General features: G+C 47.6%; 2 protein-coding genes across 3 annotated transcripts in view; both read left to right on the top strand.

Moving 5' to 3' along the window:
• HEMK1 (HemK methyltransferase 1, mitochondrial release factors N(5)-glutamine) overlaps positions 1 to 3,921 on the top strand; it is a 32,192-nt gene extending 28,271 nt beyond the window's left edge. For both annotated transcript variants that reach the window (XM_027467660.3, XM_038186072.2), the window contains exons 10-11: positions 1,706 to 1,819; positions 3,093 to 3,921. In XM_027467660.3, the coding sequence (XP_027323461.2) occupies positions 1,706 to 1,819; positions 3,093 to 3,129 (151 nt within the window). In that variant the 3' untranslated portion in view covers positions 3,130 to 3,921. The remainder of the gene's footprint in view (positions 1 to 1,705; positions 1,820 to 3,092) is intronic.
• A 148-nt stretch (positions 3,922 to 4,069) lies between these two features.
• MAPKAPK3 (MAPK activated protein kinase 3) overlaps positions 4,070 to 25,212 on the top strand; it is a 129,020-nt gene continuing 107,877 nt past the window's right edge. The window contains exons 1-2 of the mRNA XM_038186071.2: positions 4,070 to 4,380; positions 24,879 to 24,955. The gene's annotated coding sequence lies outside the window, so the exon portion shown is untranslated. The remainder of the gene's footprint in view (positions 4,381 to 24,878; positions 24,956 to 25,212) is intronic.

The raw sequence follows: 25,212 nt of genomic DNA, 5'->3' as shown, positions 1-25,212 counted from the left end.
GAAAATGCCATCTAGTAATAGCAGTTAAAGTATATAAGCAAAATCAGCTTAAAATCAGCCTGGTTAATACAGGGATACGGGCCTTCCTTGACTAGTGATGATGTTTCATAGTCATTAATGAAGTGAGAATCTTTAAAGGTTAAAGCACTAACAGAAGGAACATGAAAGAGAGCAACAGAGTAAGAAGGAGCACAAAAAAGGGAAGCTTACTTACGCAGAATAATTGATGGAGGGAGAAGCGATACAGAGCTCTGTGAGGATGGGTGTAGATCTCTATTTCCCTCCCACCCTTTCTTTAGGGGAAACTTGTATGTTGTGCCATGATGCAATGCTGAATATCCTGGGAGAGTGATGGTAATCAGCCAGGGATAACTTCTTAAATGTCAGATTTCTTCACTGTGAATTCTTAAGACTGGTTGTTTCTACTTGTTACGTGGGATCCATTTTGTGCCTCAGCATGGACAGGCTGATACCCAAATGTCTTGTGTCGGCACGTTCCCATATTCTGTTGAAAATTCCTCACCTTTTGGTTAGCATAGGAGAGGACATTGAAAATCTGCTGTTTTGAGAAGAGGAACAGGAGTATCGAGAGGCGTACTGAGAATAATTCATTGCTTATGGTTTGTATGACCACAAGAGCAGGAGATGCTCCCCAGGGCTTCCCAGCAACAGATGGGAACCCTGTTTCCTGTAGGGTTGGTTGTTAGAATTTTTTTCCTACTTCCTTTTTGCTTGTTTTATAAGGTGGAGCTCCTATTTGAGGGGTCCAAGTTTTTTAAGGTCAGGAATGAGAACCACACCCAGCTAGTAATTAGTTTGGTGAATTAATAGGGAGTGTTCAGTGTGGGACGTTTCAGGAATTCCTGGGAGAGTGTCTGGCTGGGGCTTGGCCTCTGTCCTTTGCATGTTAAACTTGTGTCCTGCTGCACTGTCAGAGGCTGGAACCCATTTCCATGGGCCTGTAAGCAAGAGGGATTCTGCCTTGTTGTGGGAGCAGAGACTCATAAATGGCAGTGTCACAAAGCCCAGCTGCAGCAAGCGTGGAAATAGCCCTGCAATTTGAAGCCACGTCCTGGTGTATTACCTGAGGCTGTCTGACAAGTTCCCTCGTTCCTGTTGCACTCTACTTTGTACTGTCCTGTGTGTAGGGCTGTATGGCCTCAATCCTCATGGTGTTTTTGTAAATGATCTATGGAGATATGTACTCTGGGGAAAATGTGTATACTGACTGGTGTTTGACTCTCACTACAGGGACCTAATGTCACCCCGTTTATACAACGAGGTGCCAGTCCAGTATTGAGTATTAATGCATTTGCATCATAAAACTTCGTTCTGGCTCTTCCTCAGCATCCTGCTCCACTTTAAATCCTTGTGGACCTCAGAAAGACAGAGCTGGTGGCATTCCCACATGGGGTTCAAAAGGGATCCTTAGGTCTTAGTACCAGGGTTTAACTGCTCACATAAGGGAAACTTTCATGGTACTCCTCTAATATCAACATTTTGGCCCCCTGAAGGAGGCAGTTGGAAGCTGCACCTAACATGGACTGCTTCAATCTCTTTTAAGATTGTTGGTTTGAAGTGTTTTGACCTTCTCATTTCCTGCACTCATAGGAGTCTTCCAGGAAAGAAGACATTAATTTTTATTATCTTAACAACCTAAACATGTGCATCTCCCCACTTTCTACTTCTACATGTGTCCTTTCAGAAGCGTGTTTCTGGAAGTTGATCCCAGTCACCCAGATATGGTGGAGAACTGGCTACAGGCACACCCGGACTTACTACTCACCCTTCGTGCTGTTCACAAGGACTTCTGTGGCAAGTGAGTTTGTTTTACCTTCAAAGTTTTGATTCAAGTGTTGGTCTGTGTCCTGAGTAGATTGGATTCCTGTACCCTGATATGTTGAGTGGAACACAGCAAGAGGAAGTCAGCAGCTGAAGCCAGCCTTTAGTAAAATCACAGAATCATTAAGGTTGGAAAAGACCTCCAGGATCGTCTGGTCCAACCATCACCCTACTACCACTGTCACCCACTAAACCATGGCCCCACGCACCATGTCCAACCTTTCCTTAAACACCCCCAGGGACGGTGACTCCACCATCTCCCTGGGCAACCTGTCCCAATGCCTGACCACCCCTTCTAAGCAGAAATGTCTCCTCATCTCCAACCTGAACCTTCCCTGGAACAACTTGAGGCCATTCCCTCTTGTCTATCTCTAGTTACCGGTGAGAAGAGGCCGACCCCCAGCTCCCCACACCTTCCTTTCAGGGAGCTGCAGAAAGCAATGAGGTCTCCCCTGAGTCTCCTCTTCTCCAGCCCAAACACCCCCAGTGCATTCAGCTGCTCCCCACAGGACTTGTGTCCCAGGCCCTGCAGCAACTTCGCAGCCCTGCTCTGGACACGCTCCAGGGCCTCGATGTCCTTCTGGGAGTGAGGGGCCCAAAGCTGAACCCAGCACTCGAGGTGCGGCCTCACCAGAGCAGAGCCCAGGGGGACGATCACCTCCCTGGTGTGCTGGCTGCACTACTCCTGACACAGCCAGGATGCCGTTGGCCTTCTTGGCCACCTGGGCACACTGCTGGCTCGTGTCCAGGTGAGCATCAACCAGCACCCCCAGATCCTGTTCCTCTGCACAGCTTTCCAGCCACTCTGCCCCCAGCCTGTAGCCCTGCATGGGGTTGTTGTGGCCGAAGTGCAGGACCCGGCACTTGGCCTTGTTGAACCTCATCCCATTGCCCTCTGTCCATTGACCCATCCTGTCCAGGTCCCTCTGCAGGGCCCTCCTAACCTCTGGCAGATCGACACTTCCCCCAACTTGGTGTTGTCTGCAAGCTTACTGAGGGTGTACCCAATTCTGTCATCCAAGTCATCAATAAAGATCTTAAAGAGGGTGGGCTCCAACTATCTCAACTTTATGTCCTGAGATAACCTGGCAAGTGTTTGAGTCAGAAATTCTGACACAGGTAAATATTTCTGATAAGGTGACTGGCTCTGGTGAAATTACCACCACTGGAAAAATGCTGCTTTGATATGATGGAATTGTAACCATATTCTCCCTAGCAAGGCTTAGTTCTGCTCATTCTTTTCCCCACAGGCCTAGGTTTCTGCACATCCAAAAGCAAAGCAGATGACAATAGTGCTGGACATAACATTCCTTGCAGTGTGCTTTTTGCCGATGAGTCCTGCTGAATGGCTTGTTGAAAGCTGCATGGCAAAAGGAATCTTCACTTTGTTTTCCAGTGCAGTGATCTCTCCATGCAGTGACAGACCCTCATTTCCTAATACAGACTTCATCTTGCATTCCAGAGGTTCAACAGAGCATTTAAAAGTGTTTCAACTTCTTCAGGGATCTACATGTGACTAGTTTACTCTGCTAAAGTGACTTACTAATCTCAGAACCAATATGGAAGAGTTCACAGCTCCAGGTATTTCATTGCAAATTTCAAAGAAATACATCAAAAATACACTTTCTCAACACGTCAGATCACCCGCTTAACCTGGAAGGATTTTTTTTACCTTATTTAACCTTGAGGTAAACTTTGAAAGAGTATGACTGGATTGGTTGATCTATGGATCAGTCTGCCCCTTCCTTCGGAATCTGCTTGTTTGGAGTAGAAGGGAAAAGCCTTGTATTTGGACAGTTGTGGGCCACAGCTGACAAAGCATCTCTTCCTATCATACATGTTTTCACTCTCTATTCGTGGTTACATAGGTCACTGGCTCTACAGGAAGGAGCTCTGCTGGTGTTGGCTAAAGCCATCTGAATCTACAGCACCTGACACTCCGTGGATGCTGCCAGAAAAAATCAAACCACTGTACTAAAGATAGTGCTGTGTACACGTTAAACTTAGTCTTACAAGAAATGCTGTGAAATGATGCTTTCAAATGTGCTACTGGGTTTGAATAAACATCTGGGATCTGCATATTGCTTCTGATAGTAAAGCTTAAATTCCATGTAACGTTTTTAAATGTGAGACTACAGAGAAGGCCAGAATCACTACTCCAGTTTCAGAGATGAAGTCAAAAAAAAAAAAAAAAAAAGTGAGGTGAGAAGACTTACAAAATCTGACAACAGGCTAAGCTTGGAGTAGGACCCAGTCTCTTGACAGCCATGGGAATAACTGAGGTTTGTTTCTTTGTCTGGGAAGAATGACTCAGAGTAGGGCTGCCTGCAACAACACTGAGAGAAGTCTCTGAAATGAACAGTCAAGATCATGACATTATAAATGCTGAAAAGATTAAATCCAAGCTGCTGCCTGTTGCTATTGTTTCTAGCGTTGCAAGTTCCCTTCTTGACCATAGCTAGCCAGAGAAAGAAGGAAAGAAAACAAATCGAAAGACCTGGATCAGTCTGAATGGAAGCACTTGCCGGTCCAGTGGAGGTGAGCATGTGGTAGGGAATAGAAGTGCCCAGACGGTGACTTTTGCAGTCTGGGTGTGCCACGGATGTGCCATCAGGCCATCTGTGCATGCTGAACTGGGAGTGCATAGCCAGAAAGGGTAGGTACTGCATCAACGAACTTGGCATCTGCTTGGAAGGTGGCAGCAGATTCAGAGGGCTTTGCAAGTCCCTTTCCCTCCTACCTCTGCTGCACCCACTCTCTCCACTCTTTCGTTCACTTCAGAATGCTGGAGCCTTCGCCCTGCTTTTTCACAGGCACATCCTTCTGATGTACCAGTGCCGGGGTTTCTACTTAGATCCTCTCCTTGCCCTCTGTGTTTTTACCGTTCAGCTCACAGACTGACCCTTCACCCCGTCCCACCACTCTGCTCACCCCAGGAGTCTGCCTGTAACACTACACACTCCTTACTTGAAGTTATAAGCCCTCACTGCCCTGGTGAATTGTAATAGAGGAGATGGAGGAAAGGGCAGAAAAGGTTCAGTTAAAGTGCACTTGATCTTAGGTTTGGAAATAAAATTTCAGCATGGTTGACTTCTGGCAGCAGTGAGTACAAATTGTAGTCAAAGAGGTGTTGTGTTTTCTCATAAATAACAACAACAATGGGTTAGTCGTATTTTTTAGCTCAGTTTGTTGGACATAGGTCTTCAAAATTGATTTTTAAAACAGCGTGCCCTGATTTAATCCTAACATTGATAGTGTTTCTTTATGAAAAACAGAGCAAAGAAGCACAGGGCACTTTAAAAGCTGGATGATGTACTAGCTTATGAGAGCATCAAATGGCATCATGGTGGTGCGTTCGTCAAGGTGCTGCTTCCCTGCAGCGGGCCAGGGTCAGGTGCCCCTCTGAGGGCTGGTGGCTGAGCTGCAGAAAGCAGCCTGCCCTTCCTCAGAAGCAGTCACTCGTCAGAGCACAGAGCAGGACACTTTCCCTGAGATGGACTCTTGATCTAGTCCAGTAGGACAAGTGTTAAATTCCTGTATTTATAGCTAAAACAATAAGAAAAATGCTTGCATTTCTGTGGGTTTGTGCTGCATAGTGGTTACATGTCTCGGGACATCACATGGTGCTGCAGACCTTCTCATAAAGGCAAGAACGGAGAAAAATTGTTCTTCCTCCCAAGAGGCGGGATTTATTTGTCAGACTCACATCCAAGGGAATGTGTTGGTGTAGTACAGCATGTTCTTCAGCGCTTTACACGTTGGCCCAGGCTCATTTTGGTACAGAAGCTCTGCAAAGCGCCATTGATGTGGTAGTTTTAAGAAACCACAGGGTTCCCAGTGCCCTTGCAGTGACCGTGTCTGTGTCAGCTCTGGCTGTGAGCGCGGGGCCCTGCTGTTGCCAGCAGTGCCCTGTGCACGTGGGCGCTCTGCAGCGCTGCAGTCGCTCCCTGAAGGCACCCAAGGCTGACGCTGCTGTCGACATTTTACGTAATCCAGTATCCAAATGCATTCAATTTTCTGGGACCTTAGTGGGTCTGTGGAACTGGATCAAACAAATGATTTGTTTCTGAGGTGGTGCTTTCAGAGGGGCTTTGTTTTCCTGCAGGACCTTGAAGAGCGTGGTTGTGTGTGCTCAGGTGCGTATTTCTGGAGCATAACCATTGCCAAGTATCTCCTAGGAAGGATCCCACTGGCCTTCCATGAGGAGTTGGTAACAGCTTGGTGTTTGGCAGAGCCCTGCAGATGGTGCTGTGGTCCCAGCCAGGCTGTGTCCGTGGTGGATGGAGAGCAGTCTTGCCACCGGCGTCCCCAGCGCAGCGTGTGTCTGTTGGCAGTGTGGCAATGTGCGGTCCCCCAGTGAGAACCTGGGTCAGCAGAGGGCTTCCCTGTAGGTGCAGCTGCAAAGTGGGGCTTTAACCTCCCCGTGCTTCAGCGTGGGGCTGCTGTGGGGAAGCTGGGGGGGACCTCATGGCTGTGACATGGTCCCCTCAGGGCTATATTAATCCATGTTTTGGGACAATCCGTGTTTTTGTTCCAGTGTAATTTTCAACTACCCTGAAGTGCAGGCTCCACCTGTGTTTTCAGGCTTCCACTCAGAAGGAAAGGGACTTTCTGAGGACCATAGAGCCTAAGAAACATTTATCGCTGCAGTGCTCCCAGTCGAGAGAAGATGTAGCAGGGATGGGGCTCCCACCTTCCCAGGTGAGGAACTGGTGGACGCAGAGTGAGTCAGCCAAGGCAGCGCAACAAATCGGTCTCTGGGGACCCTGATGACTGAGTGTGTGTGTGGATTACTGGCAAGCACCCAGATCTGTGACACCGGGCCATATTCCAGAATGGGTTGGGAGAGAGCTTGACATTCACCTACCATAATTCCTTGTCCAAAAGAATCAGCTTGGCTTACATCAGTCAGGTTTGCCCAGCCTGATCTAAAAGGTGTCTAATGACGATCGGGAATTTTGCACACAAGTTGTTCTCTTGCTTCATTGTTCTTACAGCTGGCCAGGTGTCCTTAGCACTTGTTCTTCCTTACTGCCCTTGCAGCTGGGTACTACTTCTCTTGTCCTGAGGCGTAGAACAGCTGGCTCTTTCCTTAGAGCAGCTTCCATGGGTTAGTCTGTTCTCATGCTTCCTCACAATTTGTGTTTCTGAGGAAGCCCCAACATACTGTTGGTTTTGTGGACCTCTTGCACACCCTTCCCTCCCTGCTTGAGAGACAAAGGGGCACAGGGTGTGCTGAAGGGTAGCTTTGGACATGCTGAAGGAGATGCTTGTGCCTGTGGTGACTGGAACAATAGAGCTGCTACAGCTTATGTTATTGAGGGGGAGGAATTATTTCCCAAGCAGTGAAGACCAGGCCAAAACTTGCATTAACGTTTTGTTTGCCTGGGCAAGTTTTCAAAAGCTGTATTTAAGTTTATTAAAAAAAACTTTTTTGTTGTTGTTGTTCTTTTTCTTGCTCAGGGTTGCATCCAGAGGGACAAACACCCAGTGAGAGGAGGCTTCTCTCTCACAGTTGAGATGATGATGAGATACTCAGAGAGACTTTTATCAAGTTTCTCCAGCCTATTGCCTCTTCCACAGATGTTTTGATATGTTTTTAGTGAAGTGTCTGAAGCTTCAGCTGTTCCTGCTGCCTGTGGAGGGTCATGTCGCAGCCTTTCTCTGCTTTTTTTGCCTGGCAGCTGCTTGCAAGTCTCAGCATGGTCCATCCAGTCCCTGGTGAGCACAGTAGGCTATTTACACACTACCGCCCTGCAGCACTGGGATCACGGCCAAATCACACTCAGCATTCAGCTGCTGAGATTTGGGACAGGTAGCATTAGCTACTGTAACCTCAAGGATGTGCTAACAGCGTGCAATAGTTGCAGAATCAGCCCTGTAACTGGCTCGCTCCTACCTTGCAGTTGCTTCTTTGACTGTGCCAGTTGGGCTTAGGCTGACGAGCCCGGGATTCATAATGTAACTGCTGGCAGGATTCGCCCTGCAGGCTGGGGGACTTCTGGAAGTGTGCCTGTAAGCAGGTGGCGGTGTCTTGCAGGATGCTGACCTGCGTGGTGCAAGGTGCTGCATCTGGTTCGGGGCAATCCCACACATGAGGACAGGCTGGGAGAACTCACTGCGAGCAGCCCTGCAGAAAGGGCTTGGGGGTTGTGCCTGGAGAAGAGAAGGCTCCCTCACTGAGGGAGACCTTATTGCGGCCTTTCAGTACTTAAAGGGGTCTTGTAAAAAGGATGGAGATGGACTCTACTAGGGTAGATAGTGATGGCACAAGGGGGAATGGTTTTAAGCTAAAATAGGATAGATTTAGCCTAGACGATAGGAGGAAATTCAGCAGGAGCAGTGAGGCGCTGGCACAGGCTGCCCCGAGGAGCTGTGGCTGCCCTATCCCTGGAGGTGCTCAAGGCCAGGCTGGATGGGGCCTTGGCCAACCTGATCTGGTGGGTGGCGTCCCTGCCTATGGCAGGGGGGGTGAGGTTGGATGGTCTTTAAGGTCCCTTCCAACCTGAGTCATTCTGTGATTCTCTGGTCTCTGCCCCTGCTCAGTCTGGTCTCACCTGTCACTACCATGATGTGTCTGGCAAAACAGAAGTATGAGAAGTTTGCTCTAAAGCCTACTCACCTCAGTGTAAGTTATTGGTCCCCTCCAGAGACAGTATGTAAGGTTCGTGTTAATCCCTGGTAGAGGAATGGAGCAGAGCAAGGATCATGCTATAAAAGGTGTGATTGTGCTAACCTATGTGAACCGTGCAGGGCAATGCTGAAATAAATGCTGTGATGGTTTTCCTCCTGGGCTGGGATCTGGGAACAGGCCTTTGGGTGAAATGGTGTGTGCAAATGCACTGGAGCACTTGCAAAATCAGATGTTCTTGGACGGGTGTCTCTCTGAGTAAATGCCATAGATTTCTTTCCCTCAGACCTGAAGAAGAAAATGCACCTACCTGTGGATTTCAATGCAGGGACAGAGTGGGTTGGGATGACAACGAAGGAGGAACTTGGTGGCATCAGTTCCTGCCCATGAGCAACGCCCAAGTAATTCCAGCTCTGCCCCAAAGCAGGTGTCGTTTGCATTCTCTTCTGCATCCACTTACCTGGTCAGACACAAACAAGTTGTTGTTCCACGTTGCTTCCCCTGGGAAGTTTACCTCTGTTTGCCAGAAACATGGCAGTGTTTCAGGCCTGCACTGGGATTTGCCAAACCAGGATTCGGATCCCTGCTGTGTGACCTTGGGCGTATTATTGCAAACGCTGCTCCCTGCTGTTGCAGTTGGCATAATATCGTTTTACTGTCTCAGTGTATTGTAAGGGTGCCTTGTATAGAGGCTGTGGGGTAGTCAGTTGCTGTAGAAAGGACTGAGCCTGTCCTGCGGTACCCTCCTCAATCATACCCAGGCAAAGAAAGAGCCAACTTTGATGAAAGTTGCATCCGTTGCATCTGCTGCTTGGTGGCAGGGCACACCACCACGGCACAGCACAATAAATTCAGTTTGTTTCGCTCATTTTCAGTGATGCCAGTGCAAAACCAAAGAACAAGGAAGTAAGCCAAAGTACCAATGCTAGATTTTTCTGTAACAAGTTCATCTGTGAGCGTAATGAGAGCGTGATGCACAGGCAAACAGGCCTGCTGCAGGGTGCTGAGAGAGTTGGGTCTGCATCCTGTTCGCAAGAGCCAGCGGAGCTTTTTGCATGAGCACTGAATATGTTGTTATTGCCGACAGGTGGAGAAAAGTGCTACCACATGCTGTGGTCTCCATGGTTCATCTTCCTTACGTGGCTGATGTCAGAACTGTAACTTTAGAGCTAGAAGTTGCAATTTAAAGATTTTATTTTCCTTCTCCCTTCACCAGCAAACCTAAATGGTCTCTTTTCTGTGTCTTGAGTGCTCGTGCTATCTTGGAGAGAGAGGGGGCATTAAAAAGAAGTCATTTCAGTTGCAGCTGCCCAGTCAGTCTTATGATGATAAAAGTTGGTACGTGAGCAAGGTTACCGCAGGACAGAAAGCCTTCAAACTACACCCAGTGAACAAGCTGCTGCTTGGGGAACAAAGTACCTCATCCCATTAAGGCATCTTCTTTGGTTTCAGCTTCCATGAGTAGTCTTGGGCTTCATACTTCCTTGTGACAGCTGGGATGTTCTGAGATTCCTGCCCGTGGCGGGGAGCATCAGGAGACATGGAGGGGATTCTCAGCTCCAGGCTGCAATTTACAGCATGATAAAGATGAGTTTGCCATCTAAGTATCCAGAGCCAACACAGTGGCAATAAACTGAGACACAGCAAAGGAAGAGAAGCCATGGAAGAGAAAGAGCTCAAATGCTCTAATAGTAGTTCTGGGAACCTAGCTGTATTCATTTCTCACTTTACTAGTCCTGGTATTCTTGTAAACAGTACAGGCATCCCAGCTGGGAATGTGGTAGTGCCTCGAGAGTAGGAAGCAGTTACTGCTATTCCCTCTCTCTGCATGAAGATAGGAGAGTCTGGCTGGAAAAAAATGTTTGATTTGGAGAGCCTCAGTCTTGAAATCTGGCATGAGGGCAATTTTCATGGTTTGTATCATTGGCAGAGCCATTGCTAAATACTGCATGAGCTGGACATGCGTGAATGCTAGATGTGATGGGCGAGGAGGAGGAGGGAGTGGTGACCAAGCCACTGTAGGAGGCTTGTCTAGAGAAGACAAGATTCTTGAGAAAGGGTGTGGTAGAACAAAGCCGGGACTTTTAGGAGGGATGGCCTGTGCTGCCACATTCCTGCTTTACCACTATGAAATGATGAGCAGAAGCATGGGGCCGAGTGTCTGTAACGTACAAGTTGCATCCAGGAGGCAGACTCTGAGCATCTCTACGTAATGCATGTGCTGCAGAGTGAACGGAGCACCTCCTGCAGGGTGGGTGGCTTTGTGGTGGACCACAGGGGATGGGCAAGCAACAGTGAACGGAGCACAGCGCTGGGGAGCCTCATGCCATTGTGATTCAGGAAACTGCCACCAGCCTGAGTTTCAGTAAACACCAGTTGCAATGTTAGGTATGAGTGCATGGGAGACAGAACGTTTTAGTGGGATGTCTTGAACAGTTCTTATGTGGGAGATTTTGATTTCCACTTGGTTAGTTGGTGTACGTCATTGTAGCTGCTTATCTGCTCTGTCTCTTTTTTCCTCGATGGCTAGCTTGTCTCCTGTGTTTTGAATACAAGCAATAGCATGGGCGCTGTGGGGCACACTGTGCCTGCTATCAATTTGGGTCCTGAATCTGGCAGTCTGAGCTGCTACCAAAGTAGTGCTCAGCAGAGCTGGCAGAAGGGTGCCTTCTGATGTCAAAGCCCTCACTTTGTCTGAAACACTCATCCAAGACTGTCTAGCTCATGAGCACAATTGCTTGGGTTGTTGAGAAAGGTTTGAAATATTACAAAACTTCTGGCCTGGTGTTTGGCTTATGATTAATGGCTTAGGTCTGTGTAGTGCTTTGGTGTTCCAGCTCTAAATCCAGAGTAGGCGGTGAGAGCTGACCTCAGTGAAGTCATCCCATGTGCTCCACTTGGGTTGAAGTTGGTCACCTGGTGACGTGCAGCCTTGGTATTCCGTGAAACAAGCGTCGCCTTGTTGATTTAAACCTTTCCAGGGACCGCGGGCTGCTAAGCTGATACGTCTTTTCTCCCTTTCCACGTTGCTCTGCCACTCATCCGGGGGTGACCTTCTCACTATCCCTTCTGACTTTGAGCTTGCTGCTTCCCTGAAGTCCTCTGAGCCATGGGTCCTCTGAGGTCATGGTGCATTTGCATTGCCATAGTGCTTAAAAGCTTTTCTCACAGGTTGCTCCATCTCTTCAAGTTTTCAGTGCTCTTTTCCCCTGCCAGTATCTTCTGGTGTTGTGTAACTCTCCCCCGGCCAACACTGTTGGCTTCCATGGACAAGTTTCTTTCTGCTAGATAATTTGGAATAGGCTTGTGACAGAAAAATCTGCCTACAAGGCAGTTTAGTCCTGCGTTGCCCTTCGTGTGATTTTGCTGCTGATGGGGTTTGCCGGGGTGGGAGTCATGCTGCTGCCATGTGCTTTGCTTGCCTAAGAACAGCAGATTAAGGGTATCCTTGGCTCAAACAAGGCTTCTTCATTTAATGTGTATGGGCAGGGGGCACTCAAGCTGCAAGTGTTTTTTGTACTTTAGCTTCCAGGTCGGTGAGTTTTTTGTCTCGTGTGTCAGCAGACAGTAGCCCTTTGTTCAGTGTCCGAACTTTTTCCGCCTCAGCAACGCGCGTGCACACGCGTACGTGATGCGGATCCTGAATTGGGCAATAAACTCCACGGTTAAGCTCCATAAGCCCAGCAAATATATCATTTGTCTTATTTCAAGGGTTGCCTGTATTCCTTATTGACCAGCAACAAAGCCAAGATTGTGGAGGTGTTTATTCATTAAATTCAGATTTTCTATGCATCATTGCCTATGTGGGAAATAAAAGGGACATAAATACTTTGAGAGTGAAAATCTTGTCTTTGGCCAGGTTGCCTTTGTATCTGCTAAAAATCTGGATAATGAAATTAGTTAAGTATTAAATAAATTACTTAATTTAGTAATTAAGTAACTTTGTTACTAAGTAGGGCCAGGATTGAGGCCAGGATAGGTCATAAGCGTGGAAAGTCATGAGTCACGGGCACGAAAATTAAAAGTTGAACATGTCTGGCTGACGCAGGTATCCTGACTGCAAAGTAACTGCTTGAAATCCGCCGTCTTTGCCATGGCTGGTGCTTGCTAGCACCCTCTTCTGCTCAGGCCAAATTTGGAAAAGCAAGAAGCACCTGGGAGGCACCATCCTGCTGCTGCCGACATGCCTGTTCCTGAGCACCCCTCTAGGAGGTATCTGCATGGTGAAGAAATCCGTGTGGGCGCTCAGCGTAAAGCCTTGAGCATCCATTTATGGGTGCCAGCGTGCTTCCCGCAGGAGCGTGACACTTCTCCCTCAAGGGCCAACCTGCTGCTTTTCTGGAGACAGTGGGCAGACGAGAGAGGGCAGCGCCCTTTTTCCGTGCTCGTCTAATCGGGCAGCGCTGTGCTCCTCCACCAAAGCTCTGCTTAGCCCTGGAGCGCTCACACCCAGCTGCGCCTGACCTCCCGTAACCTCGCTGTTTGTACCGTGGGTCCCTGCAGAATTCCCTCCGTCCTGATCCTCTTGGACTTCGTCCCTAGCAAAAAAATCCTGCTCGGGCTTCTCAGAATTAGCACGCATTACCCTAACTCAGAACTGCCATTTCCTGGGAAGTTCTGACACTGTAAAGCTTGTTTGTTCTTTTTTTTTTCCCCCCCTCTTTAATCAGAATTAAATAGTTTATTTTTAAAATTTCCTATGAGGACACTGTGTCCCAGATTTTGATTTTAGAAATGTTTTGCTCTGGGATTTCTGAATTTTCATTTTGAATTACACGCTTTTAAAGTTTTTTTTACTTATGCTTACTGCTGATTTGCTAAGTAAACACTAGTAGTAGATCACAGTACATATATTATATAAGAAAACACAGTAGGCAGTTGTGGGTTTTTTTAATCGATAAGATCAGCTGCTACTTAATATGGACTGAAACATCTTATCTTATTCTGTAGAACAGGAAGTCCTTTGTTTGCAATATAATGAAAGTTTGGCAGTGCCATTGCAACACCCAGGAATGACTTCCATCTAAGAAAGCAAGTAACGTTTTGTTCTGCAGCACAATGTGATTCATCTTAATCATCTAAAAAATGATGTAATATTTCACCACTACTGTCATGTTAGGGCAAGGCAGTAAATGATGTATGAGGGATAAAAAGCTTTAAGATAAAATACATACAATTTGGAAGTTCTGAAATAACGCTTCTGGACTGCCAGAAACAAAGCTATTCCAAGTAGCCTTGGCAGGAACTCTTTATCAAAATCAATGCTCTTTCCAAAACCAAACAAATCCATTGCTAAGAGATTCTCTTCCTGACAATATGTTTGGTGGGTTTTTTTTTGCTATCTGTCTCCCTGTCCCAGCGAGGGCACTGACTCTTGGTTATGCCTCTTTGCACTGTGAGTACAGAAGACGCGGAGCTTTCTTACTAGGACTTAAATCCAAGTCGCTGCAGTGGAAGTCCTAAAAACCTCCTTTGCAGGAGCTGCCCTTGACTGGCTCCCATGGAGGCGCATGGTGTTCAAACAGCTACTTCTGCGCTGCCCCTCGCACGGGGAGAGGACAGCACGCTCTGCCTGCTGGGCCATCCCCAGCTCCCTCCCACAGTGGCAAACAGAGTCATGCCTCTTTCTCTTTTCCAAGGTGCTGCCCAAACCAGCAACACAAATGTCTTCCAAAGAACCACAAGATGGCCTGAGCAGGGGAGCGTAGCGCACGCGACCGGGAGGCTGCAAAACTGAGGGATCGTCGCGACGTCTCCTTTCCTGCCATGCTTTGCATCATGATTTGGTGCCCAGTGGGTGGCTCTTTGCTGCCCCAGTGGAGGAAAATGTTTCTGGGGCTGGCTCAGCAGTCAGCGCTGCAGGTAATGGTGGGAAGCGACAGGCCAGGGAACCAAACTGGAGCCTGGCTCACTACACAGGTGAAAACTTTCAAATCCATGCAGCTGTTGTGCCATACAGTTAAAACAACCTGACGCTGTAGCAGCAGCTTGCTTGTTTGTTTTAAGCAAATGTTTGGTTTGAGAATAGCATCCAGGGTGGAAGAGCAGGTCTGGGCTGTGGCATGGCAAAGGACCACAGTGGCAACGCAATCATTTCTCATGGCAGCACATACACAAGCCAGGCAGCAGTAGTTTTAGTAGATGTAAAGTATGCCAGCAGAGAAGCATGAGACAGTTAGCACTATGTTGCCAAAACTAGTCTGCTTTTGGCAAGATGTAGCTGCCATGTTCACCCCACTGCACCGATTTAAAGACTTTGTATTTTTCTTAGTGGTACCAGTGATAAGAAACCCATACGTATCAGGGAAGGCTAAGCTGTCCAGAAGTCAGAAATAAAAATGCTGACAGCTTTGTTGTGAACATAGAGATATGGAAAGAGGAGTCTAAGTTCTTGAGTTACTGTAGAACAGGCAGGGTTTGTGAGCTGGTTTCTGCTGTGCAGCCTAACGGCTGTTACTGCTGTAAAGATCTGGGAGCAGCGCGTGAGTGAAGGCAGGGTATGGGGGCACCATCTGGAACCACGCCACTGAAATAGCACTGGCCGAGTTCCCGTGGGTGTGCTCATCTGAATTGCATTTCCACAAGGCAACAGATGTCCCCGCTTGCACCAGTTCGCAGAGCTAGATTGAGGGTTGGAGAACGGAGGAATTCTTTGTTCCCTAAGCAAAGCTCTGGGTTTAGCTATGTCCAAATTGATTCTTTATGCAAGAATGAAAATGCCTTTGCCTGTTCTCCATCTGTATTCTCTGTGCCATTTTTGATGTGTCCGGGTTTATACTGAAAGCGGTTTTGGAAAGGCCAGGCAGAAAGGCTGCAGTCCAGGAGACATCACAGCTCAGTGCATGGCACTGGAAGGTACAGGGAAACCCCAGCGTGATGAAGGCAGCAAGAATTTTGCCTATGAGCAGGGAACTGGTGATTCATTAGCAGGGAAGCCTGAGGAGAACTGGCCCATGTTTAAAAGTAAAAAATAAAAAAGGGTGATCCTGTTTGTGGCAGCAGGGGGAGGCTCAGTGGATGTATCTGGCCATTTTGAAAGGGTGATTCAGCTGCATTTTGGAGCTCGTAGGGGCTGTTACGGGCTGTGTACTTCCGAGTAGGACAGAGGGGGATTTGAGGGGGGCTGTGTCCTTCTGTCACTGTTGGCTGACCCGCAGAAGGTGCGGGGCTGAAGGCCAGACAGTGGTGACCAGAGAAGCCTACCAACGAGGGGAGGAGGCCAAGGAGGAACAGAACCAGGGGAATCTTCTGTGGGAGCGTGATGCTTTCAAAGCTGGGGAGCAGAGCAGCTGACGGGTACCTGCAGCGCGTGGCAGAGCCCTGTGGAGGGGCAGGGAAATGGGGACCAAGTGCTGGCAGGTAGGAGGAGGGAATGAGCCAAGCGCTAGGGAGCTGCCGGGGCAGCAGGGAACGCTGACAGCAGCGACAGGAACCGTGCGGTGGAGAAGTGTCAGGGCCGATCGTAGGATAGCTTCAAGGAGACAGTCCTGGTACAAACAGGGAGGTTTCAAACCAAGATGCAGGAGTGCCAGGAACACTGTGTACGATTCTGTCAGGAAAAAAAAACACTCACACAGGATCAGGTGCAGAACAGGGCTCCGAGGATGAGTAAGGGACAGAAAGCTCAGTAGATGAGGGAAAACTGAAAGAGATCAGTTTGTTTTGCCTAGCAAAACAAAGACCGAGAGAGGAATGTGATGTCTCTCTGTAAACACTTCATTGCAAAGTAAATACTAGAGGGGAAGAAAAGGTCTTTGTAATAAAGATCAATGCTGGCACAAGGACAAATTGGTACAAATTTGCTATTAATAAACTTAGTCTGGAAATTAGATTTTCAGCCACTAGAGGAGTGAGATTCTGGAGCAGTGTCTCAAAAGGAAAAAATGGAGACCAAAGGAGCTTTGTAAAGGGGCCTGCAGGAGCAAAGGGAGGGTAAGTTAAATCCCTGACATGGTCTCCTTCTGTTTTATGCGTGTTGGTGCTATAGGCAGCCTAGGCGGGAGCACAGGCTGCAGCAGAGGGTGGAACCAGCAGTCACAGCCCTAATTACGAGCTGACAGCTAAGTTCGAAGTCAGCTGCAGGGCAAGGGGAGCTTCAGGATAGCCGAGCTATGCAGAGAGCCAGATTTGGCAGTATCATAGTGTTCAAGTAAAGACTTCACCAAATTAACTAAGAGTAGAGCCTTTTGACAGCGCCTTTTAGAGCCCAAGCCTGCACAGTAGGAATCTTTTGTAAACTTTCCCTCCCCAGTTCCCAACTGCTGCCATTTTCTGCTCCATTCTGGCACAGATCTGCATTGGCTGTAGGAAGGTAGCTTTGTCTCTGCGTCCATTATTCCTTATATCCCGTATCTGTGTGTATTTCCTTTCATAACATATTAGGATATGTTTTAGGACATATTTTGAGACTGCGTCCAATTTTGTTGGAAGTTTCCCAAGACAGCCTTTTGGCATGAAATTTTAGAAGGAAGCTCTGTAGTGCTGCCTCTGTCAGAGGAGATGCTAGGATCCTTTTGCAAACCTTCTTGTTGGGTTTTGCTTGGAAGTGTGGGGAGATGTTTGGGCTAAGAGAAAATGAGATCATTTCCTGAAAGTATTTTCAAAGCTATTTCACTCCCCTGGGTTGGAGCTGAGGAATGCTCACCTATAGGACAAGCTGAAGTTTTCAGGTTAGAGAATGAGAAGAAAATGCAAGTAGTAGGAAGCCAAAAACCAACCAACGAAACCAGAAACTTCCACTCTTAGTGGTGGTATACAGAAAGATATTTCTAGAAACAGCAACTCTTTGGAATTGGGCTAAAGGATGCAAGAAGAAAGCAATAATTAGATGTCTCTGTACAGAAAGATGAGTGAAAGAAGGGGTGGTAGAGCACACAGAGCAAATGTCTTTTTCAGCTCTTACTGAGACATGAGCATTCAGGACAAAGAGACAACTTATTTTTCATTCCTTCTGGCTGCAGATCTGGACCGCGTCAGAGTGATGGGAGAAAGCTGGAGGAGCACTATTGCCTATCTGAGAAAAAAAAATAATCTGTTCCTCCTTTGAAATTTGCCACAGTATCCATGGTGCAGCTCTGCTGAGTTTGCTTTTGTGTAGCATTTTTCTCTTACTAATAGACTTTATTTTCTTGTTCCCCAGCATGATCCTGGCTTGGCAGTAAAACTAAGCGGAGTGTTGGAAAGTTGCCATTAATGGATGGAGTCAATGCATTGCAGGGCTATGATGAATATAATTCCATTTCCCAGAACAGGCTCGTATCTGATGATGTGGCCGGTCTCTCTTGCTTTCAGCTCATTAAAGCACAAGGTTCTTGCATTTTCAAGAGGTCACAAGACCAGCAGGGAATTTTGGTAGGGAGAAGTGAAATTGTGAGGGACTGCCACCAGTGTGACCTAACAGTTGGTAAAGGTTCTAGTTCTCTGCCACCCAACTTGACACCTGTAGTTCTTCTGCAGAGCCTTGAGCTCTTAGCTTACTCTTTTTCAGTGTTTTTGGACCGCTTAACCTTGCTTACGGTGAAGTTTCTGTCCTGGGCACGTGCTGTTTTGTTATCTTGGTTTTGTATTCTTCTTTTGGTGCACAGAAATGGTGTGATTGAAGGCAAGCCTCAGGGACGCATGACCCGCAGTTGCTCTGGGGGATGTTCCTCCCCATTTGACCTGACAAGTCAAGAGAGACAGGACTGAATTCTGGTGTTCTCTACTAGAAATAAAGGACGAAAAGTTGCTCGAGACTGTATTTGAACGTATCCTGTGTAGAAATGGGAGCAATCTTACCCTTACTGTTCACAGCACTATCTTCCAGTATTACAAAAACAGCAAACCACATTCAATGATCAGAAAAAATGTTATTGAAGGATTGGCACAATAAGCAAAGAATTATCAGCTGAAGGTTGTCAATTGTAGTTTGCTTGGTTTCTAGAAATTAAAAGCTGTAGTTGGATCCTGTGTGACCTAAATCTGTAGTCTGCAGGAAACAGGGATTTTCTTTCTCTTCCTTTTTCTGTAATATCTGCTATCGGAGTTAGACACTCCTTATTCTGTAAAGACAAAAATTTTGTGCTGTTTGTTGTCCAAACAATGCTCAGCTACAGCAAGAGTATCTCTCTTCTAAGCTGTCTGAGAACATTTGCCTGAGCATTAGGGAGGCATCTGGAAGAAGTCTACCTACATGCTGAGTAGCTCACAATCTTTTCTTTAGGTGAATAGAAGAGATTAATACAACAAATGCTGCTCATTGAGAACATGAAAGCTTCAAGAAAACATAACTAAGATGAATCCGTCTTCTTCTAAGAACTTCCACGAATTCTCTTATACTCTGTCAATTTGACGTAGGGAATTGTCTGTATAGGGGAGAGTGAAAACAACTCTGTACCCTTTTGTTTTTCTTCCTTCCCTTACCACTCCATTCTTCCTCTTCTTTCCCTCACAACTTAATTGAAACCAAATAAGATGTTTGATAAGCGCTGTACTGCTTTAATTCCTTTTCTTTCTAAATCTAGTAGTTAACGTAAGAAATGTTTGCACATTGAGGAGCTAGTCTGTACGATATTAGTTCCAGCAAAACAGCAATAATGGAAAGGCCTCAAGTCTCATTTGCCTTCCTTTTTTGTCACTGTTACTCCAAACCAGCACAATGCATGTCATTACATTGTATGTAAAAGAGGACAAAGAATTCTGAAAATGTTGTAGTTGTAAGCTTGTGAGGTTTTGCCCTTGTTTTGCCTTGACTGCACGCTCAGTTTTTAAACTGTTTTGCAAAATGTTTGAGCTTAAACTGTGGGTCCAAGTGTGTGCGTATTCCTGTAAATCACATTGCTAATCTGTCTGTTGTGATCGTTCCAGAATGGCAATGCCTTAAAATAGTGGAACTGTTTGGAAAGCGTCATTTGTGTCATTGGCAGTGTCATTTTAGCCTGTTTCACAGCCATTTTTCCTATCTGCTGCGTGTGCAAGTGAGCTGCAAAGTCATCTTTATTTCGAGTTGCCCAACCAAGGGTTGCCCCACAGACGTGGGAGTCGTACAACCAAACAGTAGGTGTCAAACCCCACCCTCAATCAGATGGAGAAGCAGACATCCGTGGAGCAATGCAGGCAAACTTCTCCGATAAGAAAATGAAGTTGAACAATACTCACTAGTTAGCAGAGAGAGCTGGATTGTGAGAAACGTCAGGTGCTTTTTCTGATCAGGAGTGCTTTTTCCACACACAAGTGCGGTCATACTTGTCACACTCAGCACGTCCCTCAAGGTGATTTCATTCTTTCCACTTTTCTGTGCCAGCACTGAGGGTCGTTATAGAGAGGTGGCTTCTGAACCTGTTCAGCTCTCATTGCATTAGCTTCAGGCTGGCAATAGGTAACAAAGGGTGGAGGATGTGACTCCCACAGCGTGTGCATAAATTCAGACTGAAGAAAATGGTTGAGTTTGGAAGGCATTGCACAAGAGGTATCGAAAAACCTAGCTAGAATTTCCCTGTAACGTGAATGCTCATGGTTGTCAAGATTTTTCCATTAAAAGGGTAAAATCCCTGCGCCAAATAATGGAAGGTCTTTACCTGAGACGTAAGATTCCCTGCTTGTGGCTTGCTGAGGGCATTGGAACAGCGCTAATACAACAGCCGTGCCATCTCCTGTCCTAACCTCCTAGCACCCGTTCCCGTCTCTACAATTAGCTTGGCAGCTGGGGTTCTTCTTCGTGCTGGTGCGGCGTGTTCACTTACACTGAGCCCGTTTCCTGCTGCCGTTAGCCTAAAAGGTTAAGGACTAAAAGGAGCTCTGCCTTCATCCGTGAGGCATGAGGAGCCCGGGGCTGCTCCTGCCTCGCAGGATTCCAGCACCTGATGGACTGGACCTTGCGGCCTTCCTTGAAGGACAAGCGAGCTACGGGAAATTTATAAATACCCTTCTGTATGGTGGACGGGGAGTGTGGCAGGACAGAACTTCGTGCATCCCTGTGGCTTGGTTCAGATTGAAGGGATGTGGGCCCGTTCTTGAACCAAGTCAATTGTAGCAGGTGCAAAATATGGTGCTGTGGCACTGCGTTGTCTATAAGTGTTTGAGGGGGCAAATCTTTGCTGCTTGGATATGGAGGGCCTCCCATGCTCAGAAATACTCCATCAGTGGTTGCAGTCTCATCGTAAGGATGCAACGGGTCAGTTAGGCAGATGGCATTAGAGAATAGATTAAAAAAACAAAGGTGGTCTGCAGGAAGTGGGGTCTAGCCCCATCTTTCCCTCTTCATACTGTCTTCTACAGTCTTTGTAGGAGACCATATGGAGCTCACTCAGTGATTAGCCAAGAAGCATAATCCAGTTACTGAAGTGGATTTAATTTTGAACGTCCACTTCTCTAGCTAGGATTACGGACAGTGCCACTTCTGTTTAACATTTTGCCCAGAGGAGCTGTGGCTGCCCCATCCCTGGCAGTGCCCAAGGCCAGGCTGGATGGGGCTGGGGGCAGCCTGGGCTGCTGGGAGGGGTCCCTGCCCATGGCAGGGGCTGGGATTAGATGGGCTTTAAGGTCTCTTCCACCCCAAAGCATTCTGTGTTGTAGAAATGTAAGGCAGCCTGCATTGTATACTGCCTGCTGCCCAAAGGTTAGATTGAAATGCAGCTGATGAGGCAGGGAACAGGAGGACAGGATGCTGGCGTGAAGCTGAAGTCTGTGTTCAAGGCAGCAATGCCAGGAAATCTCTAGAGGAGGAAGGAAGCTAGCTGACATCCTGCAATGCCCTGAGAGAAACCTGTACGTGTCGGGAGCTGCACTGCCCTCAGTGCTGGATGTCCTGTCCGGTCACGCTCTCGTGTGCTGCTGTTGGCCAGGAGGAGCAATGCTGAACCCCTGCAGGCGGTGAGATGTTCGCCCTTCATTTTCTGTTCAGTTGCTGTTGCTGGAACATGAGACAGGTTTGTTGTGCGGCCCACGTAAGGCGTATTTTGACCACCTTAGAGCTTCAGCATGCTTGTGCCATTCGAATTGACACCTGCTGGAAGCATTTGAAAGGCAGCACGCAGAACGACCTCTTACACGACCTTGGTCGACAACACAGCTGTAACTTTCCACCTGAAATCCTGATGCTGCTGGGAGGAGTTAGCGGCAGCGTGTCTCATGGCAAGTGAGTCACGACCTGCCTGTTGCTTGCCCAACTGTAATAAAATCTCTGCAAAGAGGGCTTCGGAGGATCACCTGCTCTGATCATACTGGCTCACGTGGGTGCTTGTTTCCAACCTCCTCTCTCTGCTGGCAGGCACCTTATCTGAAGTCAGCTGCTCGCATCCAGTCCGTGGGCTTTTCAGTGTGACACTGGCACAAGGATCTCCAAGAGCTGTATTTACATTCGGGCATAGGTTTAGGAGTGTCATGTAGTTTGGAGTTTATTTTCATTGTCTGAAGCAACAACAAAACCAATGACCGAGTTATTTGGAAGTGTTGTATTTCTGAAGTGGCTGTTGGGTTCTGCCACTGCTCCATGCTGGGGATGGATGAGCTCCATGAGCTCTGTGGAGCGTTTAAGTGGCTGCGTCAGTGACTGGGGGACACCTGTGACAAGTGACCTTCCTGCCTGGCCAGTGAGGGCTGCCGAGTGCTCTGCTGCTTCGTGTGGGTGTCCCTCAGAACCAGGCAGCAGCGACTCAGGGGCTTGCCCCCTCCTGTGAGCAGGCAGAGCAGCTCGGGCACTGGTCTCCCTGCAGCAGTGTTCTTCACGCACCTGGCGGAGTGAAGGTGTCTCAATGTGGGCATGAATTACTGTTGTGTCTGTTTGGCCTCCTTGAGTAGCAGAGAGGCCCTGTGCCACAAGAACGAAGCAAATTGATCGGTTCTGATCAGCATAACAGCAATGATGAGGCTGTGACACGTGCTGAAAAATTGTAGTAGGGCTGTATTAGCTGCGCACCGATTCAGTCCGAATTGTAGCACTGTTTGTTCCCAGGCAGGTGAGGAAGGGAGAAGTGGAGAGTTGTGCTTAATATTCATTTCAGTGTTGCAGTTAATTGCAGAGTTCTCTGAAATGTGAATATGTTCCCTTTCCTAGTGTTTCCACCTCTGTTAAGCTAAAATGTGTGAAATCATTGGTTTCCCAACTGCATACAAAAGCATAAGAAAATGGGAAAAATAGTCCCTAAAAATGCTGGGGGAGAAAATTATTTTTCACGAATTGCAAATATTTGATTTGACTAAAAAGGCCATTCTTCACAGTAACATTCTGCTTTTTTTTATTATTGTTATTTTTAATCTGGGATTGTGTATTTCTGATTTGTAGCTTGACTTCTGCGTTATGCATTGTGCTAACTGGAACGTGGCTGTTGCGGCTTAGACTGTTCAGCACCCTGCTTATCTGCATGTAATACCTGCTCCTCGGCCTGGTTCAGGCTTGCAGTGGGCATTTATGTTTGTTGGATAGCTGAGATGAGCTTTTTATTCTTCCTGATACAATAAGAGGTACAGAAAAGGAGGGAGAGTGTATGAAAGCAACAATATGCTTGAGTACAGCTTTATAAATAACAAAAAATTGTACAAGGATCACAGTGGTCTGCTCTACAGCGGGCATGAAAATGGGCATTGTGACAGCTTTGGGAAAGAAAAAGTGGCTGCAGAAGAAAGCAAGCAAGGGTTGTATGGGAACGTGACTGATTTTACTGCTGTGGTGGCGGAGTGGTGACATAAACTGCCGTTCCGTTTCTTTGAACAACACTGCTGGGTTTTAAGAGACGAGTATGGTTTGCTTAGTGCTTGAAACCTGGGACTACCCATCTACCTCAGACAGCTGTGCTGAAATGAGGGCCTCGGAGCTGCTTAGTTCCAATTAAATATCACGGCCCCATAAACCTGGGCAGAGTCATTCTTGTGCTAAGTGAGCAGTGCTGTGACTCAGCATCACTCCCAAACGCAGTCCTTGCTTGGCTTGGCGGTGGTTTAATTGTGTTGCCTGAAAGATGGGCTGTGATGTAAAACCAAGAGGACTTGGCGTCACATCTGTTTTCAAGGAAAAGGCCTCTTCATGCTGCAGGCTGCGTCGTGTTCAGCAGCATTCATGCTCGGGTGCCCAGCAGTGAAGCTGCTCCTGGTGAGTGAGCCAGCCATGGCCGAGCTGCTCCTCTCATTGTGCCAGCGGCTGCCCCGTGCTCACATTTCCCCAGAGGTGTCTGTAGCTGGGCCTGGTGTCGCGGTGGTTACCCGAGGCTCTGCTCCACCACCAGGCACGTCTGCAGGGTGTGCGTGAAAGAGGGAAGTGAGGAAAAGCAAAGCACCCCAGCAGCCCCGCACAGCGAGGCTTACGGGAGCCATAACAGTGAGGAAACCTCACAATGTCTTTTTTTTTTTTTTTTCAACTTGATCAGCCCCCACATCTGCCCCTCTGCTGGCTCAGGAAGCCGTGCTGCAGACAGAAGCCTTGGGGTGGCCAGAAATGCCTGGCTTGTAGTGGCACCACAGTGCAAGAAGGCACTGAGTGTACCTGCCCGATGGCAGCACAGCCTGTCTGAGTGCCAGCCAGCGGCAGCCACGGCTCCGAGCAGGGGGAGGCTGCTCCTCGCCGTGCCTGGGGAGGTGCCAAGTACAGTTTGTCCTCTTAGGATTTGGTCAGGGCCAGAATGAGGGGGAAGCGAAAGCTGGGGGTGCTGCTTCCAAAAGCAGCGTGCTTCCTTCTTCACGCCTCATCAGCAAGGTTCTCACCGTTGGTGGCAACAGTTCGTGGTTCCCCCTGAGGTCCTGCAAGGCCAGGAGCTGCTGCCTCACCCAGGAGCAAGGCTTCACTGCTTCCTCCTCCAGGAAAAAGCAAGGAAAGTGGCCTGGCTTTCAGAGCGGGGCAGTGGCCATTATCCAGATCACACAGCAAATACATACCCCTGCTCAGGAGGCTTTATGAGCTTTACAGAAACACAGAAGCATGCAGTGAGCAAAGAGCTGCTGCAAATGTGTGCACCTGCTGTGGAGAACAGAGTCAAAACGGGATTAAATATATATATAAATATATATGTAAAATGTATTTATTTTTTTGACTAACAGGACAAGTAGATCAAGCCCTTTGCATTTGATCCTTGAAGGGACAGCAGAAGGAATTTGGTGGAGACAGAATGCAAGCCTAGGCACCTGAGAAACTCTGGGTCTTCCAGCAGAGCAGGCTGGGCACTAACACGAGTGCTATAGTCAGATCCAGGTTGGATGCGTCCTTCTCTCACCGTTTACCTCTAAAGTCCCTGTTCTGAGAATTTCAGTTAGGTGTCTGCTTTTGGCTGAGTCAATCTAGGCAGCAAAGGCTGCTGTTGGATTGCTCTTCAGCTCATTAGTCTTGTGAAGAATTAGAAAAAGTAAAAAAAATAAAAATAAAAAAATCTGAAAGAAGACATTCCTGAAGAGTGAAATTACCTATTTTTATATATATATTTTTTTGCTTTCTTTAAAACAGTTTCAGTGGTGTGAATGGAGCCAAAGTGGTGTGCAGGCCTGGGCAGAATTATCCATGGGCTGTGAACTTCAGTCAAGGTAAGTCACTTCTGTGCTTGGAGATCTCTGTGCAACCTGGGCCTTGGAATAGGCCCAGATAACAGCGCAATAACAGCAGGAAACCTGCCCTGCTGGGGTCAGAATGACTCTTTAATGTCTTTTCTATTCTGATGGGCCCAGCAGGCCTAGGGTTACCTTGGGGTACTAACCCAGTGAAACAAGGCTTGGGGCGAGCTCTGGCTGGTGGAGATTGCTGAGACTGTTCTGAGTGTGGTGCAGTGGGTTCACAGCTCCTG

Source organism: Anas platyrhynchos, chromosome 13, assembly GCF_047663525.1.
Source record: "Anas platyrhynchos isolate ZD024472 breed Pekin duck chromosome 13, IASCAAS_PekinDuck_T2T, whole genome shotgun sequence".
Taxonomy (NCBI): domain Eukaryota; kingdom Metazoa; phylum Chordata; class Aves; order Anseriformes; family Anatidae; genus Anas; species Anas platyrhynchos.
The sequence above is the reverse complement of the archived record's forward strand: the minus strand, read 5'-3'. Positions and strand labels throughout refer to the sequence as shown.